Below are 20,763 nucleotides of genomic sequence, written 5' to 3'. Positions count from 1 at the left end.
ATGTCCCTCTAACAAGTGGCATCCAAGATCTTCTCGATCCTTTCCAAGAGGACAGATGCCAAATGGACGGTCACAAATCAGAGCGGTCATATATATCCACAAATATCAGATGGCTGCTGAGCCATACAGGGGGAGAAGGTACAAGACAGATATGACATGCTAAAGCCAAGCTGTGCCAGACAGATTTGCAACACTTGGGTGGCAGGTTTGCCTCCGGCAGAGTAGTAGCTGCACTATTTCATGGCACCTTGCGCCCCATTGTTTCCTTTGATGCAACAAGACTCATTTGCAGACAATTGTCAATTTGTCTGAGGAGAATCAGTTTTTTTCTTTCAATGCATCATCAGATTTTAGTAACTTTGATCTGTGTAGATGGGGATGACATTAATAAAATATTAAGGACCAGATTCAGTAGTGTATTTATGCCTGGTTTTTTTTTTTTTTTTTTATTGCATCAAAATCACCTTTCCTTGTGTGTCTCTAAACCGATTTGTGTTTGCCGGTCTCAGATTTTATAAAGAAAACAGCCGCACTCGAAAAACTGCAAGGTGATCAGTTTAATTCTTATTGAAGGGATTATACCACCATCGGAATAATAATGTTAGGAAAATAAGCACGTTAAATAGCGAGTGACGTTTCGACCCTTAAGGCCCGGTCTCACATAGCGAGATGACTAGTGAGATCGCTAATGTGTCACCAATTTTGTGACGCAGCAGCGATCTCGCTACATGTGACATGCAGCAGCGACCAGCCCCCCTGCTGGATATCGCTTGATCATGCAGGAATGTCCTGGACCATTTTTTAGTCGTCAGCGTCCCGCTGGCCAGCATGCACCGCTGTGTTTGATCGCCGGATCGTTGCTGCGTCGCTGAAGAGATCTGCCTGTTTGGCAACTTACTAGTGATCATTCAACTGTTGGCAGGGATGACGCATAGCTCCACAGGTAGGGACTGAGGAAGATGCCACAGTGTTTCCAATTACAGGGGAAGACAGGCTTGGATGAGGATCCTTATGGCTTGGTGATTCCTGCGGCGATGCGGTGGTAGAGTGGTCAGATTTTAGTTTGCCAGTATGGGCGAGGTTTAGGGATTTCAGCCGATTCAACATTTGCAACTTTTCAAAAAGTCATAAAATGTACCCCATGCCATCCTCCAAATTATTTTATGCCCACCAGAAGTCTTTGAGCAATTTATACAACATTGTAAGAGCAAAAAGTCACAAAACTGGTTAAAGATGGGAAAAAGAAAAAGGTTTTCATTTGTGCAGAAGTCATGAGCTGTATCCGACATTTTGAGGAGTTTGGTTCACTGAACGTAGAAAAAGAAAAAAAAAAAAAATTATATTATATATATATATATATATATATATATATATATATATATATATATATATATATATATATATATATATATATATATTTGGGACTTAAAAAAAAAAAAAAAAAAAAAAAAAAAAAAACACAACAACCCTAAAACAAATTACCTCTACCCATGGTCTATTTTCTTGAACACAATGAAGAATTCCGATTGTCAGATTATCAAATAGTCTGGATTATCTGACAGTTTACAAAAAATAAAAATCTAAAACTCCTTTTGCAATAGAGAACCTTAAGGAAGAAAGGCTGAAATAAGCTATACTTCTATATTTCCATATGATTTAACAATCAGCCATTCAGAACTTTAAAGGGAACCCGTCAGTCGATCTGCGCTGCCCGGTCCATAGGCAGTGTTATTTCAGCCTGATAAGTAACAACTAGAGTTGAGCGATACCGTCCGATACTTCAAAGTATCGGATCGGAATGAATCAGCCGATCTTAAAAAAAAAAAAAAAGTATCGGTATCGCCGATTCCGATACAGGAAGTCCCATTCAAGTCTATGGGACTTCCGGTATCGGAATAAGAAAAACCCTGTTTTTGCCTTGTACAGCCTCTCTGGGGTCTGTACGGGCCTTTCGGGCGGCTGTGCCGGCATCGTCCGATGGGACGACGCCGGCATCGTCCGATGGGACGACGCCGGCATCGTCCGATGGGACGACGCCGGCATCGTCCGATGGGACGACGCCGGCATCGTCCGATGGGACGACGCCGGCATCGTCCGATGGGACGACGCCGGCATCGTCCGATGGGACGACGCCGGCATCGTCCGATGGGACGACGCCGGCATCGTCCGATGGGACTACGCCGGCATCGTCCGATGGGACTACGCCGGCATCGTCCGATGGGACGACGCCGGCATCGTCCGATGGGACTACGCCGGCATCGTCCGATGGGACTACGCCGGCATCGTCCGATGGGACTACGCCGGCATCGTCCGATGGGACTACGCCGGCATCGTCCGATGGGACTACGCCGGCATCGTCCGATGGGACTACGCCGGCATCGTCCGATGGGACTACGCCGGCATCGTCCGATGGGACTACGCCGGCATCGTCCGATGGGACTACGCCGGCATCGTCCGATGGGACTACGCCGGCATCGTCCGATGGGACTACGCCGGCATCGTCCGATGGGACTACGCCGGCATCGTCCGATGGGACTACGCCGGCATCGTCCGATGGGACTACGCCGGCATCGTCCGATGGGACTACGCCGGCATCGTCCGATGGGACTACGCCGGCATCGTCCGATGGGACTACGCCGGCATCGTCCGATGGGACTACGCCGGCATCGTCCGATGGGACTACGCCGGCATCGTCCGATGGGACTACGCCGGCATCGTCCGATGGGACTACGCCGGCATCGTCCGATGGGACTACGCCGGCATCGTCCGATGGGACTACGCCGGCATCGTCCGATGGGACTACGCCGGCATCGTCCGATGGGACTACGCCGGCATCGTCCGATGGGACTACGCCGGCATCGTCCGATGGGACTACGCCGGCATCGTCCGATGGGACTACGCCGGCATCGTCCGATGGGACTACGCCGGCATCGTCCGATGGGACTACGCCGGCATCGTCCGATGGGACTACGCCGGCATCGTCCGATGGGACTACGCCGGCATCGTCCGATGGGACTACGCCGGCATCGTCCGATGGGACTACGCCGGCATCGTCCGATGGGACTACGCCGGCATCGTCCGATGGGACTACGCCGGCATCGTCCGATGGGACTACAAGTCCCATCGGGCGATGCCTGCTACCATGACAGTGATTGACACATTAGCCAATGATGGGACAGTAGTAGTCCCATCATCCGGCTAATGTGTTGAATGAAAAAAAAAAAAAATAAAAATAAAAAATAAAAATTCCATACCGCATGCTACATACATACTACCTGCATGCTACATACATACTACATGCATGCTACATACATACTACATGCATGCTACATACATACTACATGCATGCTACATACATACTACATGCATGCTACATACATACTACATGCATGCTACATACATACTACATGCATGCTACATACATACTACATGCATGCTACATACATACTACATGCATGCTACATACATACTACATGCATGCTACATACATACTACATGCATGCTACATACATGCTACATGCATGCTACATGCATGCTACATACATACTACATGCATGCTACATACATACTACATGCATGCTACATACATACTACATGCATGCTACATACATACTACATGCATGCTACATACATACTGCATGCTACATACATACTGCATACAATACATTCATACAATACATACATAGACATACAGTACATATAACAGAGTAACATACTTACCAATACTTGTCACATTGTTCCCCGAAGCCATTGTCGTCTACGGAATAAATATTAACATAACAAACCACAAAAATACTCACCCACGATCCGAAGCAGTCCACGAGTGTGTCCCACGACGATCTTGGGTAGAGAACTGCAGCATCAGTTGATGCTGCCGTTCTCTACGGGCTGCAGGAATCCAATGACGGAAGGTAGGTATCCTTCCGCACTGTATTCCTCCGCCACTTAAAAAAAAAAAAAGTCCCTAGTCTCACTTTATGCCATTGCTGTGTGGGAATTTCAAGTTGATTGACAGCCTGACGCCTTGAAAAAATATCGGAAGTCGGTATCGGAATTCCGATACTTGCGGTATCGGAATGCTCAACGCTAGTAACAACGCATCTCAGATAATTGTAGTTATACAGCACCCATTCTGCAGCACTTTACAATTCACAGATGAGTGCTCCCAGGCAGGTCGCCGGCTGAAGCTTCTCGCTGTCCATTTCCCCTAGACTATACAGAGAAAGACCCCACAGTAATAAGGGGGCGGGGTGGAGAGACGCCATCGGAGATCTACCACTACTCCGATGAGACGCAGTGTCCCCGGCTGGCTTTCCAAGTATAATGCAATAACGCAGTCGATGTTTGGTTCGGAGGAACATGGATCTGCGGTCAGGGTCCCAGCTAATAAAGCTGGGTCACCACTGCATTGGGGAGAAAATTGCAACCATCTTAGTTTTCTGTTCATGAAAAGCTAGATAACAGAAAAGGCTGAATAGAAAAATGATGAAAATTGGCAGAAAAGGATAAAAGATTTTTATATAATGGTGATTTTTTTCCCCCCTTTAGATTTAATGGAAAACAAAATTTCTTGCACAACTGAACCCGCGAGATTTGTATAGCATGATCTTGGTAACTAAAGACACAACCACGCAGTAGAGAGAGAAGATGAAAGCAGAAGGTGAAGTATCCAGGTGAGCGCGTGCTGAGGAGTGTGGGGCGCTTACGAGTGGCCCGACATGTCGCCGCTTGCTTGTTCACCTAGAAATTCCTCTGCTACAATAGTGATCAACCAAGTCTGTGAGATTGCCCAGATGTACAGCAATAGTAGAACACGAGTACATACTGTCTCTGTCCATTGGCCTTTTGTTGAGGAGGCTTTTACGAAAGCCAGAAAATCCCTGACGCTTAAGCCACAGCCATTGTATATAAAGTGCAGATTAAACTGACCTGCTAGAAGGAAGATTCAATATGGCAGATCTCAAGAATAATAAAAAAAAAAAACCCACACGTGTCCGCCAAGACCACGCACAGCAAGGTGAAGAATAAGATGTGCGGAATGAGCAGGATAACAAAAGGTTGGACCCAAGATGGCCGGAGACCGGTTACAGGAACAGTGCCAGGAGGCTTCACATTAGCAGAAAAAGAAGAGCTTCAACTACAACTGCTTAAATAGTAACTCCCTACTATACTCTTCACTTGCTAACATAACTACGTTTTGTTTGGGCAAATTGTTCAAGAACATTGCAAGAATTACTAGTGCCCTAGTGCCAGAAAAGCGAAGGACATTTCTGAAGTCCCGTGTACACGTTGCTTAGGCCAGGTTCACATAGCGTTATGGCAGGTCCGTTTAATGGATGCTTTACAAAGTGGCATTAACGCATCCATTAACGAACCCATAGACTGCCATAACCTAGCGCATCGCTAATGCATGTCAAAATCAGCATGCGTTAGTGAAGTCCCGTTATGCTGTGACGGACCCTTAGACGCGGTCTACCGCGTTCAAGGGTCCGTCACTGCTAGTGAAGAAAGAGCAGTTGTGCTAACGTGATAGCAGAAACACGATCAAAAGAAGACTAGTGTTAGCGCAGTCCATTTAACGCATCCGTTAAACAGACTGCCATAACGCTATGTGAACCTGGCCTTACCATACTTTTTCCTTACAGATTATGACCCAAACCATTTTTTTCAAATCTGCAGCAAGTCAATTGTTTTTGCATTTTTTTCACCACAAAACAACAAGTAATATTTTGTGTATTTTACAATTGTGTATTTTATAGAGCATTTTTCCTGCAAACTTTACAGTGCAGAAAAAACTGCTGTGAACACTGAACATGTGCACATACCGTTACTAACGGACCGTCAGGGTGGTGCTCTCTAACAGATGGCACTAGAAAGTTTTGTTTCCAGAAGAGTACATCTGCATATTTTTCCCATTGAGTGTTGCCCTTTAGGGCGGCCAAAAAGATTAGACTGCACTCGGCTGATGGTTCAGATCCATCTCACCTGACTCCCATACACCGGATCACTTGCTCAGCTGAGCGCTCTAAGAGAGGGCTGCCAGCTACACATCAACCAGTGGGATGAATAATGTGATTGGCAGTCCGAAATCAGACATGCATGAGCAACATCTCTACAGCGCACCAGTCAGCCGGCACCCCCATGCATAACCACACAGGAGGAACAATAGGACACACAGCCATAGTCATTACTGATGGTCAGCTGACACCCCCATACACACCCGCCCACGAGGAACAACAGACCACACAGCTACCGTCATTACTGATGGTCAGCCAGCGCCCCCATAAACACCCATCCAGGAGAGACAATAGACCACACAGCCACCGTCATTACGTGATGTACAGTAGCCTTAAAATCAATGAAAAAAAAAAAAACCGCTGTGCAGACGCTGCGGACTTTTCTGCGCGGTTTTCCGGCGGTACAAAATCCGCAGCATGTTACTTCTTTTGTGCGGTTTTCCATCTCCCCTGTCACCAAATCCGCAGGGGGAAAACCGCAATGGAAAACCGCATGAAAAATGGAAGAAATCCGCAGGAAAAATGCAGGTCATTTGACCTGCGGATTTCTTCCATTCTGCGTGGAAAAATCCGCAGGGCCAAAAAGTACGTCTGCACTCAGTCTTAAGAGGACTTTTAGTAACGGAAAGCAGAGAAAGAATAATCACCCGGCTGCCATTCTTTCGACCTCTATCACATCTGGAGTAGGGAACAAAACTCATATTCAACTCATTTATAGCAAGGTTCAGGTATAGACGACGTATGCCCATGAGAATGTAAGCTCTGCAGGGTCCTAAGGGAGAGCCAAGGGGCGTATCGTGCCATATAATATAGAAACCGGCGACAAAGGTTGGCACATCATACTCTGATCCTACAAACCAACCCAGCTTTAACAAAGGCCCCCCCATTTACACAGGTTCTTTAATCTGATAGCATATTATAGCTTATAGGCTCCTTCATACTTACTATCTAAAAAAACACACGTAGGAGCCAGAGTTTGGCCCAATTTACAGACAAGACACATATGAAAGGGTCCAGGATGTCACCAGACAGCACGGGGGTGCCTGGACAGGACATGAACCTACAAATTCAGACGAGGAAGGGCTCATCCAGATGTCAGTGCAAATTGGTTCAATCTCAGATCAGGATGGATGAACTGGCAGTGGCTTTCCCGACCCAAGAATCACAGCCTCAGACATCGGATGCACTCATGATCCAACCAGTCCGGCATTGCAGCCCAAGATCGGACTAAGGTCCACAGACGCCTACATAATCCTTTAGAACAGGGGTCCCCAGCCAGTTGTCTACCACAGTGTCTAGCAAACATACAAAGAGCAGATCTCCAAATGCCAACCTTTTTGTGTAGCCCCGCACAAAACAAATGATCCAGATGTGTGAACATGCTCCTATATTTTGCATGCATACCAACTTATACTCCAGTTCATTTTTTTTCTGGTTTAGTTATACAATATACACGTCAGAAAAACACTAGTGACGTCAAACACCAGAACAGTTTAGAGCCGCTTTGCCACGTCTCTGTTTCCATTGAACGGGCTAGATCACCCTAACACTTATAGAATCAGAGATACTAGATTTATGGACTCCAGCACCATTTAGGATAGGCAGACACATATAAATACAGTAGTGGGACCTCGGTCTAAGAGGTATCACATCAAATATGATATGCTAAGGACACTAGGCCCCTGCTCTATGCGAGCGCAGAGGAGACGGATAAAGTTTCTCCATCTCCCCCATTGCTGGCGTTGGCAGGAATTGCACTGAACTCGGGTGATATAGTGCAGGGCAATGTTTCACTCGCACCCATAGACTTATATGGGTGTGTGCGATGCAAATTTGGCTTGCAATCCCAGAACGCTGAGGGTTTTTTTTCCTGTTCAATCACAATCCAATCGGAGCAGGGGAAAATAAAAAAAAATAAATAAATAATAATATGCACGTGCGTCTTAGAAGTTTTTCTGCAATGGAAGCGCATCAAAGACACGTTTATCCAGACGACTATCAAAGACAAATACCACGAAGTATCAAAAACATAGCAACTTTATTTAAATAATGACACCAACAAGAGGCATAACACACTCAAAAACAAGATAAAAAAAAAAAAAAAAAAAAAAAAAAAAAAAAACACACACACACACCAAAAAAAAACGCACACAAAAATGTAAATAACCCAGTTTACGTAACAGGTGAGTAAAAACTGTGACATCAAAAACTAATCAAAAGCCTGAATGTAGTATGTACACTACATTACTGCCATATAGAATATACTTCTAAAATCAAGTGTCCACAAGCCATGGCAAGACGTTCCTTTCTCTGGCGGGACCCCAACCCATCAGATTGGATGTGTCTGTATATAGCTTCGTGCATGCTGTACTGCTGAAGACGTTGATATGTATGCGATCGAAAATTTTACAAAGAATTCAGGGACACATTACAATGAATCTGCCTTTCTACGTGTCCTATTTTTTGGTTAAGGACAGATTGCAAAAAAAAAATAAATAACACGAGATTTCCTACTTTGATTCTCATTGTGGATAACTCCATGTGCTGTCCATACATTACCAAACAAGAACTGGAAAAATTAACACTACAGCAAGTTAGAATTGGGTGGAACAAGAACAGGTGTTTTTTTTTCCCTTAAATCTGAAAAGGAAGAAAGGCTGTGCGAGACTAGACTGTGATGTGATAGAACCTGGGATGTTGGGAAGATTTGGTCCATGAAAATCAACTACAGTACATTTACTTGTATGCGAAGCTGAACATTCACGCTGTATGGCAAAAAGCAAAGTGAACATGACGTGGATTTCTAACGGGCAGGCTGATAAGGGATAGGGCTCATACTCATCGGCATTAAAAACAGAAGAGCGCAATCCAATTAAAAAACAAGACACACAGCACACGGATTATGCATGTGCCACTGAAATTTGATGCACCCATCTATAAAGCCTGACATTTCATCAGCTGAGTACAGTAAATTCACAGCATGACACGTAAGAATAGAGTAGATAAATACACAGAAAGCGGTCAGTGACATATGTAATTAGTATAGTGTGCGTGTGTAGTTTAATGCTCATGTATTTAACTAATAATGCAATAAATTAAGAAAAATGGCGTGTAGTAGTCCGAATATTTAATAACCAGCTGAGGGCAAGCCGACACCTGGGGGCTGATGTTTATAGCCCAGGAATGGGGTAATAAACATGGAGCTAGCCAGACTATTAAAATCAGCTCTTGGCTAGGCAGGCAGCTGCGGGCTGATATTAATAGGCTAGGAAGGGACCATGGATATTGGCCCCCTCCCAGACTAAAGGCCCCGTCTCACTTAGCAATCTCGGTAGCGAGATCGCTGCTGAGTCACAACTTTTGTGACACAACAGCGATCTCACCAGCGAGATCGCTGTGTGTGACAGCGATCAGCCCCCCTGCCGGTATCGCTGATCGCTGCAAGAAATCTCTGGACATTTCTTTTGTCGCTGGTCTCCCGCTGGCCAGCACGCATCGCTGTGTGTGACAGCAGGAGACCAGCGATCAGGTGTAAAAAAATAAAAAATATAGTTATTCTCACCTTCCAATGTCCCGTTCAGCCATCCTGCCTCTCTCCACGCTCCGGTCCCAGTGATCCTTTGCACGAATGACCACGAGACTTTCTTATCCCGCGAGACCGTGACATCTCGCGGTCATTCGTGCAAAGGATCACTGGGACCGGAGCGTGGAGAGAGGCGGGATGGCTAAACAGGATGTCGGAAGGTGAGAATAACTATATTTTTTATTTTGATACTATTTTCTACAGCGATAGCCAGCGATGCCGGGCGCTCTGCATCGCTGTGCTGATCGCTGGTGAAGCTGTCTGTGTGACAGTTCACCAGCGATCACATAGCGACTTACCAGCGATCCTGACACCTTGATATCGGTGTCGGGATCGCTGGTGAGTCACTTAGTGTGACGGGGCCTTTAGAACATCAGCCACCCTAGAAATGGTACATCCATAAGATGCGCAAACTCTGGCACTTAGCCTCCTCTAAGCCTTTGCTAGTTATTTAATTTTAGTTGGGATCGCATGTCATTGTTTTGCCGCAATTTTAACAAAAGTAAAGGCTAAGTAGACAGATGTGAGCTGATATTAATAACCTGGGAACATCCCACTTTATTACCCCATTGTCAGGTTATAAACATCAGCCTCCAACTGTCTGCTTTCACTCATCAGGTTATTAAAAACTCGTGGGACCACATTACTTTTAGGTATTTAATTATGAGTTAAATACATGTACAGTAGGCTGCACTGATTACATATCAATTGCATCTATGCATCCATCTTCTATCCATACCTGTATATAACATGGTTTTATTAGTTTGTAAACTAGATTGGAATTACAGAATTCCGGTATGTAAAAGCTGATGTTAAAAATGCACTGCATATGATTGCTAGGTGAGAAATCGCATTGTTCTCGCATGACACTTATTCGACTTTTCGGGACCAGCATGGGAGCAGTTTTCTAAACGCAGATGAGTATGAGCCCGAGTGTCACAGTGGAGAGGTTTGTATCTGGACACAGTTTCCTACACAGTCAATAGCACCTACTGCACTACACAGATACAGTGCCACAAGAAACCGGAGCGAAAAATAGGCAAGAACTTAACACCAGATGTAAGAAATGAGAGCAGAATGTCACCACCAAAGGTATAGAGCCACGATGCGAGTTACAACAAATAATCAGTCTGTAATGAGCCAAACAGCAACTGAAAATTGGATATGATACATCGTGGAAATTCTCAAAGTATCAGCAAATACGACAAATTCAAGGACCCCAACCAACGAGCCTTGAGGTCCACCACCTACGGTATTTGTGCTATTAATAATCACAGTCTATAACAGCTGTAAACTACTGGCCATGGGCTCCTAACATGGTTCAACTTCCACAGGGGGTCTGCAGGGCTTTGGTGAAGTAGCCACCTGCACAGCAACTGGGTGGGATGCAGGGTCAGCGGGGGTCATTGCAGAAGGACTTCAACAATATTGTGTTCTATAGAAAGCCTCCTCACGTCTCAATCTCCGCAGTGTCTTCAGACTACTGCAGGCCGGTGTACTATTCGCTCCATGAAACCCCTTCAGTCTGCACTAGGTACTATATATAACATTACCACATCATCAGTAACACACATAACCCACCAAAGAGACACTGGCCTCCATTACTGCAGGCACAAGTAGTCAGAGTAACTCCAGTAATGAGAGATCACCGCCTAAGCTCTAAATGTAATTACAAGGGGAGATAAATAAAAAAAATATATAACATAATATAAAAAGAAAATCTATATATTTATTTCTGCCTAATCTACTAGTTAACTACCCCAGGGGAGACAATGCTGAGGATATGGATCATTATCCGACCTTCTCATGAACAGAAAAGAATACCCCAAATAAAACAGTTCACATCCTAACCCAAGAACTGGACCACCTGATTAATCAGACACATCATGGCTGCAGTGAAGGACACATCATACCATGGCTATGGAATGTAGCGAACGGAGATTTTATATTGCCAACCTATTGTACAATGCCAGAGAGAAATAAATAAAACATCCCCCAATAACTCATTCCCAATACTGGGACCCTCACCATAGCCCACAATAAGACAAGCGATTCTTAAAGACGCATCAATATTATCTTGGATTGTGCACAGCACTCATCACTTATGCGTTAGACACCTTCAGACACAAATGTTGGGAGGCTTTCAGCATTCTGGTCAAACGCCAAAGTCCATTTTTTGCAAGCCAATGGGGATGTGAGAACCTGCTGGGAGTTGTAGTAGCATAAAGTATGTGATATTTTACCCAATGATGAACAGGTAGACAATATGAGAGACAAGGACGGGTCACCAGCACGGTACAGGAGGTCAGCCAAGGTCCAGCTGGGTGGGATATTGACATACCCCCATGGTACAAAGCACCAGTTCCACAACTGGGATGGATGGCTTTTGTCCCCATATTGAACATCTTCAATAGAGATCGGGCATGGTTTAGAGGAGCATTCGCCAAAAAATACAGATGAGAGACTGTGCGCACACGGTACAACTCTGCACATCCATGTGTCCATCAGCTCGACTGTTGTACCAGCGTATGGGGGCACCAGAGACGGTACAACTCTGCACATCCATTTATCCATCAGCTCGACTATTGTACCAGCGTACAGGGGGGCACCAGAGACGGCACCTGTGTACAGAGGGGCACCAGAGATGGCACAACTCTGCACATCCATGTGTCCATCAGCTCGACCATTGTACCAGCGTACGGGGGACACCAGAGACGGCACCTGTGCACAGAGGGGCACCAGAGATGGCACAACTCTGCACATCCATGTGTCCATCAGTTCGACCATTGTACCCGCGTACGGGGGGCACCAGAGACAGCACCTGTGTACAGAGGGGCACCAGAGATGGCACAACTCTGCACATCCATGTGTCCATCAGCTCGACCATTGTACCAGCGTACGGGGGGCACCAGAGACGGCACCTGTGCACAGAGGGGCACCAGAGATGGCACAACTCTGCACATCCATGTGTCCATCAGTTCGACCATTGTACCAGCGTACGGGGGGCCCCAGAGACAGCACAACTCTGCACATCCATGTGTCCATCAGCTCGGCCATTGTACCAGTGTACGGGGGCACCAGAGACAGCACCTGTGTACAGAGGGGCACCAGAGATGGCACAACTCTGCACATCCATGTGTCCATCAGCTTGACCATTGTACCAGCGTACGGGGGCACTAGAGACTGCACCAGCGTACAGAGGGGCACCAGAGACGGCACAATTCTGCACATCCATGCGTCCATCAGCTCGACCATTGTACCAGCGTACGGGGGCACTAGAGACTGCACCAGCGTACGGAGTGGCACCAGAGACGGCACAACTCTGCACATCCATGCGTCCATCAGCTCGACCATTGTACCAGCGTACGGGGGCACTAGAGACTGCACCAGCGTACAGAGGGGCACCAGAGACGGCACAACTCTGCACATCCATGTGTCCATCAGCTCGGCCATTGTACCAGTGTACGGGGGCACCAGAGACAGCACCTGTGTACAGAGGGGCACCAGAGATGGCACAACTCTGCACATCCATGTGTCCATCAGCTCGACCATTGTACCAGCGTACGGGGGCACTAGAGACTGCACCAGCGTACAGAGGGGCACCAGAGACGGCACAATTCTGCACATCCATGCGTCCATCAGCTCGACCATTGTACCAGCGTACGGGGGCACTAGAGACTGCACCAGCGTACAGAGGGGCACCAGAGACGGCACAATTCTGCACATCCATGTGTCCATCAGCTCGACCATTGTACCAGCGTACGGGGGCACCAGAGACGTCATCAGCGTACGAGGGGGCACCAGACACCGCACCAGCGTACGGGGGAGCACTGGAGACGGCACTAGCGTACGGGGAGGGGGGCACCAGAGACGGCACAACTCTGCACATACATGTGTCCATCAGCTCAACCATTGTACCAGCGTACGGGGGGGCAACAGAGACGGCACCAGCGTACGAGGGGGTACCAGACATCGCTCCAGCGTACGGGGGGCACCAGCCATTGCGCTACAGTACGGGGGGCCCAGCCATCCCCTCTCTCGAACTGCCATACTTACAGCATGTTGGTGAACACGCTCAGCCCCTCGGGCACGGCCACCAGCCCTCTCCCGGAACAATCCACTCCTCTGTCCGCGTTGCAGTGACATGGCACTGGGCAGGGGGGCGGTGAGGAGACCCCGCTGGGCCCACCTGAGGCACGGCAGATCAGCAGGAGCAGAAAGGCGCCCGGCGCCCAGAGCCCCCCGGGACAGCTCGTCATCCTCCGCAGCAGCAGCCAGAGCCCCTCGTCCTGTACCGTGCGACAATCCCGCTCCCCGGAGTCCGCACTTCTGTCTCACAGGCGATCGCTACAACAAGAGCTTATCCGCCAGCAGCAACGCCGATCACTGAGAGCCCGGACACAATGTAATCGCTGCAGCCATTCCGCTCCCTCCTGGCGCCGCGCGCTGCCTGCTCCTCATGCTAATGAGCCAAGGTGCATGCTAATAAGGACGGCCGCTCTGATTGGCTGCTACTCTTTCATATGCAAATTCCAGCACAGGCACAACAGCACGCGTTCTGATTGGCTTACAGTCAGGGGCGGAGACGTGGAAAGAGGAGGGTTCGGGTTGCTGTGTCGATGTCTTGCATGGCGCTGGTGAGTCTGGATCGTCCGCTCTGTGTGCACCGAGCCATGGCCGCTGCGGTCACCCTTATGGCCGTACCCCGGCTGGGCCGCTGAGGTCACCCTGATGGCCGGGCCGCTGCGGTCACCCTGATGGCCGGGCCGCTGCGGTCACCCTGATGGCCGTACCCCGGCCGGGCCGCTGCGGTCACACTGCCTGTAGTGGGCATCATGCGGTTTTTACAGATAAACAGCAATAAGGGGAGTCCAAGACCCACAAATCTCACGAATGAGGCAGTATATCAGCAATTGAGAAAATCATGAAACATAACTTTTAGTAAGTAGTAGCTACCACGAGACATAGTGACAATGAAAACACACTAAATACAATTGTCTCAGACTATAACAAAGAGTGTCTGTATAAATCTCAAAAACAGACCACCCAGTGTATATACAGTTAGGTCCATATATATTTGGACAGAGACAACATTTTTCTAATTTTGGTTCTAGACATTACCACAATGAATTTTAATTAAACAAAACAATTCAGATGCAGTTGAAGTTCAGACTTTCAGCTTTCATTTGAGGGTATCCACATTAAAATTGGATGAATGGTTTAGGTGTTTCAGCTCCTTAACGTGCCACCCTGTTTTTAAAGGGACCAAAAGTAATTGGACAATTGACTCCAAGGCTATTTCATGGACTGGTGTGGGCAATCCCTTCGTTATGTCATTCTCAATTAAGCAGATAAAAGGCCTGGAGTTGATTTGAGGTGTGGTGCTTGCATTTGGAAGGTTTTGCTGTGAAGGAAACATTCGGTCAAAGGAGCTCTCCATGCAGGTGAAACAAGCCATCCTTAAGCTGCAAAAACAGAAAAAACCCATCCGAGAAATTGCTGCAACATTAGAAGTGGCAAAATCTACAGTTTGGTACATCCTGAGAAAGAAAGAAAGCACTGGTGAACTCATCAATGCAAAAAGACCTGGGCGCCCACGGGAGACAACAGTGGTGGATGATCGCAGAATAATCTCCATGGTGAAGAGAAACCCCTTCACAACAGCCAACCAAGTGAACAATACTCTCCAGAAGGTAGGCGTATCAATATCCATAAAGAGAAGACTGCATGAAAGTAAATACAGAGGGTTCACCGCACAGTGCAAGCCACTCATAAGCATCAAGAATAAAAAGGCTAGACTGGACTTTGCTAAAAAACATAAAAAAGCCAGGACAGTTCTGGAAGAACATTCATTGGACAGATGAAACCATGATCAACCTCTACCAGAATGATGGAAAGAGAAAAGTATGGCGATGCCGTGGTATAGCTCACGATCCAAAGCATACCACATCATCTGTAAAACACGGCGGAGGCAGTGTGATGGCTTGGGCATGCATGGCTGTCAGTGGCACTGGGTCACTAGTGTTTATTGAAGATGTGACACAGGACAGAAGCAGCTGAATGAATTCTGAGGTATTCAGAGCCACACTGTGTGCTCAGATGCAGCCAAACTGGTCGTCGTTTCATACAACACAAAAAGCCAAAGCAACCCAGGAGTTTATTAAAGCAAAGAAGTGGAATATTCTTGAATGGCCAAGTCAGTCACCTGATCTCAACCCAACTGAGCATGCATTTCACTTGTTAAAGACTAAACTTCAGACAGAATGGCCCACAAACAAACAGCAACTGAAAACCACTGCGGTGAAGGCCTGGTAGAGCATCAAAAAGGAGGAAACACAGGGTCTGGTGATGTCAATGAGTTCAAGACTTCAGGCAGTCATTGCCAACAAAGGGTTTTCAACCAAGTACTAGAAATGAACATTTTATTTACAATTATTTAATCTGTCCAATTACTTTTAGGCTAGTTTCACACTAGCGTTTATTTCCTGCAGCGCACGGCGCCGCAAAGCCCCGCCCTCTGCCGGCTCCCTGCCCACCCCATCCGGTCATCGGCGCCTACTAGCGCACATGGACGCTTGCGATCTGCGCACCCTATCTTTAGCATAGGGTGTGCTGGCCGTGCACTAGTAGGATTTTAGCGTGCGTTGCGCACTTTTGAAGGTGCGCCGAACACAGCATGTTGCATTTTGGCGCGCACGGCGCACCTTCAAAGGTGTGCAGCGTACACTAAAATCCTACTAGCGCACGATCTGCGCACCTTATGCTAAAGATAGGGTGCACAGATCGCAAGCATCCATGTGCGCTAGTAGACGCCGATGACCGGATGGGGCGGGCAGGGGGCGGGGCTTAGTGGCGGCGTGTGCTGCAGGAAATAAACGCTAGTGTGAAACTAGCCTTAGTCCCTTTAAAAACAGGGTGGCACATGTTAAGGAGCTGAAACTGCTAAACCCTTCATCCAATTTGAATGTGGATACCCTCAAATGAAAGCTGAAAGTCTGAACTTCAACTGCATCTGAATTGTTTTGTTTAAAATTCATTATGGTAATGTCTAGAACCAAAATTAGAAAAATGTCTCTGTCCAAATTGACTGTTTATACATATTAAGGAGACATCATACGATATATAAAATCCACAAACATAATTATGAGAAATGGAAAGATCTCACCGCATGCATATGAAGGATGTCCCCAGGCAGATGTCCCATCAGACTCATGTCAGGTCAGGAAAAAAGGCAATGACCCTAATTAAGCCCTATCAGAGCTAACAAACCTGACCCCCATGACTCCTGCCCTAACTAGGGCAGTCCACATCTGACCCTCACAATAGAGGCCCTATTATGTCCCTGTGCATCCCAAGATACAGATACCCTAAAAGGTATAAAAACCTACTACTTTATGTACGCATGTTGCAGATTTGCATGTAGAATTTTCTGCACAGAATCCGCACCTCTTGACAGAAAACGCAGGTGCGGTTTTTCATGCAATTTTTTTTTTCATGCGGTTTGTAACCTAAATAAAGATGTTATTTAACAAAAAAAATTTGTGATGTCATTTCTGTCCAACCTCCTCTTTTACATTTGTCCAACCCACACTCCATTACACACACAGATTATCATCTAAGATACCGTATTTTCCGCTTTGTAAGACGCACTTTTTTTCCCCAAAATTTGGGGGGAAAACAGGGGTGCGTCTTACAAAGCGGACATGCCTTACCTAGGCTGTGATCGGGGGCGTCCGGCGGTTGCTGGCCGCTGCTGCGGGTGTGTCCGGTGCCGCGTTGTGTGCCCGTCGATGCCCGGGGCTCTGCCAACATTGTGCGACAGGCCAGAGCCCCGGCATTTCCTCGGTTCCCTGTGTGCCGGTAAAAAGATGGCCGCCGGCGCGTGCGCAGATGAGATCTCGGGACCCAGTTCTCGAGAGATGAGATTTGAAATCTCATCTCTCGAGAGCTGGGTCCCGAGATCCCATCTGCGCACGCGCCGGCGGCCATTTTCCCTGGGTTCCCTGTGTGCGCGCGGTGGTGCCTGCAAAAAAATGGCCGCCGCGCGTGCGCAGATGGGATCTCGGGACCCAGCTCTCGAGAGATGAGATTTCAGATCTCATCTCTCGAGAACTGGGTCCCGAGATCCCATCTGCGCACGCGCCGGCGGCCATTTTTTTTTTTTACCGGCACTTCAGCGCACGTATACAGGGAACTGAGGAAATGCTGGGGCTCTGGTCTGTCGAACAATGTCGGCAGAGCCCCGGGCATCGATGGGCACACAACGCCGCACCGGAGGCACCCGCAGCACCGGCCTCCAACCGCCGGACAAGTGGAGAAACCTGACACCAGCACAAGACTCTGCAGCAGCAACGGCACACATCGGAGCCCCCCCTCATCCCTGAATGCGGCCTGCAGCATCACTCCACGCCTGCCTCCTCCAGCAGCGAGCCTGGGACCCCGCTACACCGCAGCCACCAACCCTGGTAAGCAATAAGATGCAAGGATTATAAGAGGCACCACCATTTTATTAAAAAATATTTTTTTCTTATTTTTCTCCTCAAAAATTGTGGTGCGTCTTATAATCCGGAGCGTCTTACAAAGCGAAAAATACGGTAAATAGATAAAATGGTACATAAATAAAGACACACACAACCTTCACGCAGTAGCTTTAATTAAAAAAAAAAATGGCGTGCGGCCTATGTGATTGAATGTAACTGTCAATCTATTTTTGTGGTATACTTGATTGAATGTGGTTGCGGCCTACAGTACGTAGGTCGAACCATACAAACGATGCATGCTAGATTGAACAAGCATCGACAGAATATCCGAAATGGCTTTCTCCTGCACAGCCTTTCCAAACATTTTTTAACTGTGCATCAAAAAAATCCGAAAACTTTGAAACTAACGATTATTGACCACATACCTGATACCGTGGCTGATCGCTTCAACAGTTTAATCAATAGAGAAAGCTTTTGGATATTCAAGCTTGGCACACTTGCCCCTGAAGGCCTGAATTTAACTATAGATAAAGTGACCAGATAACTTTATTTGCCTTTTTAGCATCAGTGCGTTTTTACCTAGATGCTATTGTTTTTATATGCTTTTATTATTAATATGGATTCTCGCTTTTTTATTGGTCTTTTTACTGGTCTACTAACCTGTTAATAATTTTATTCATTTTTATCTATATTATTTTATTGCTCCTTTTTGCACATTTTATACATTTAAAACTTGTTTACCTCATGCTGTTTTATCTCACGTTTTATGTAAGTTGTTTTTTTTTTTTTTTTTTTTTTAATATATGATGTCATCTTGTCGCAACGTGACTGTTGTGATTGGCTGCCTCCCATTTAAATACCCCATCCCCTATGTCATTAATAAACTTCCACCTGATGAAGACGGATCCTCAGTCGAAACGCGTTGTGGTTTAACCCCATCTCTTGTCTGAGTCTCTTTCCTGCGCTCCTAAGACCGTTTCCATTTTCTCACATAAATAGTTAAAGACACACACAACCTTCACGCAGTAGCTTTAAAAAAAAATGGCGTGGGCTCCCGCGCAATTTTCTGCCCCAGAGGGGGAAAGCCGGGGGCCAAAATTTGTGGTTAATACCCATGGCCCCTTCCCAGGCTATGAATATCAGCCCGCAGATGTCTGCATAGTCTTTACTGGCTATTAAAATAGGGGCACCCCCCAAAAAATAAATTGACTTGTGGTCTCCCTATATTTTTTTGGCCAGAAAGGCTACGCAGGCAGTTGCAGGCTGATATTCATAGCCTATGAAGGGACCATGGATCTTGCCCTCCCCGGCTAAAAATACCAACCTGCAGCCGCCCCAGAGTAGGCGCATCTGTACGATGCACCTATTCTGGCACTTAACCCCTCTCTTCCCACTGCCGTGTAGGGGTGGCATATGAGGTAATAAGAGGTTAATGACGACACCTTGCTATTGTAAGGTGACATTAAGCCCGGTTAATAATGGAGAGGCGTCAATAAGATGCCTATCCATTATTAATCCTATAGTTTGAAATGGTTAAAAAAAACCTAAGAATAAAGTATTTTAATTAAATAAAACACAACACGGTTTTTCATATTTTTATTGTACGCCTAATCCATGCAACGCCCTTGGTCTTCTATAATAAAAAGTAAAATAATAAACCAACCGTATTCTCCCTGGAATTTTCTTTCAACTGACATCCCCACTATCATCATGGGTGACTTCAACATCCCCACTGATACCATTCAGTCAGCAGCCTCCAAACTCCTATTCCTTCATCCTTTGGACTTACTCAGTGGTCCTCGTTAGCCACCCACACAGACGGACATACATTAGACCTGGTCTTCACCCGCCTCTGCTCTCTTTCTAACTTCACCACCTCCCCTCTCCCTCTATCCGACCACATCTACTCACTTTCTCATCCCTGTCCTCCACTCCTGTTACCCACGTCCAGCAACATGCGCACCCCGCAGAAACCTCACACACCTAGACACCCACATGCTCTCTGACTCTATTCCACCACTGGCATCCATATCCTCATTCCACGACACAGACAGTGCCACTGCTTTCTACAATGCCACTCTCGCATCAGCTCTTGACACAGTCGCCCCTCTCGTTCATGGCAGAATGCGACGTATCAACAGACAACCCTGGCACAATAACACCACTAAAAAACTCCGGCAAGTGTCCAGGATTGCAGAGCGGCATTGGAAGAAAGCAAATTCGCAAGACGACTCCACCGCATTCAAACAGGCAACACTCTCTTTCAAATCTGCCCTCAGCTCTGCTAAACAGGCCTACTTCACAAGCCTCATCTTCCAACCCCAAAAAGTTATTCAAAACTTTTAACTCCCTCCTCCGGCCACCACTGCACCCTCCAACCTCCCTCATCTCTGCTGAGGACTTTGCCACACACTTCAAAAATAAGATTAACCAAACAAGGCAAGTCTTCATCATTCAACCACCACAACCCCTTTGTATACCAGACCAATGCCCAAACTCCATAACCTCCCTCTCCAACATCACTGAAGGGGAGCTTAATTGTCTATTCTCCAAATTGCACCTCACAACCTGTGCAGTCGACCCCATCCCACCTCCTCCCCAACCTCACCACCACACTTATCCCATCCCTAACCCACCTCTACAACCTATCACTAACGTCCAGTACCTTCTGTTAGGCGTCAGG

At 47.0% G+C, this 20,763-nt stretch overlaps 1 protein-coding gene across 1 annotated transcript in view; it reads right to left on the bottom strand.

Moving 5' to 3' along the window:
- Positions 1–14,079, bottom strand: part of LGR4 (leucine rich repeat containing G protein-coupled receptor 4) — a 248,297-nt gene extending 234,218 nt beyond the window's left edge. The window contains exon 1 of the mRNA XM_073573865.1: positions 13,657–14,079. Coding sequence (XP_073429966.1) covers positions 13,657–13,859 — 203 coding nt within the window. The 5' untranslated portion in view covers positions 13,860–14,079. The remainder of the gene's footprint in view (positions 1–13,656) is intronic.
- Positions 14,080–20,763: the final 6,684 nt, after the last annotated feature.

The sequence above is a fragment of the Dendrobates tinctorius genome, unplaced genomic scaffold (assembly GCF_039654945.1).
Source record: "Dendrobates tinctorius isolate UK_male_01 unplaced genomic scaffold, ASM3965494v1 ptg000037l, whole genome shotgun sequence".
Classification (NCBI taxonomy): domain Eukaryota; kingdom Metazoa; phylum Chordata; class Amphibia; order Anura; family Dendrobatidae; genus Dendrobates; species Dendrobates tinctorius.
The sequence above is the reverse complement of the archived record's forward strand: the minus strand, read 5'-3'. Positions and strand labels throughout refer to the sequence as shown.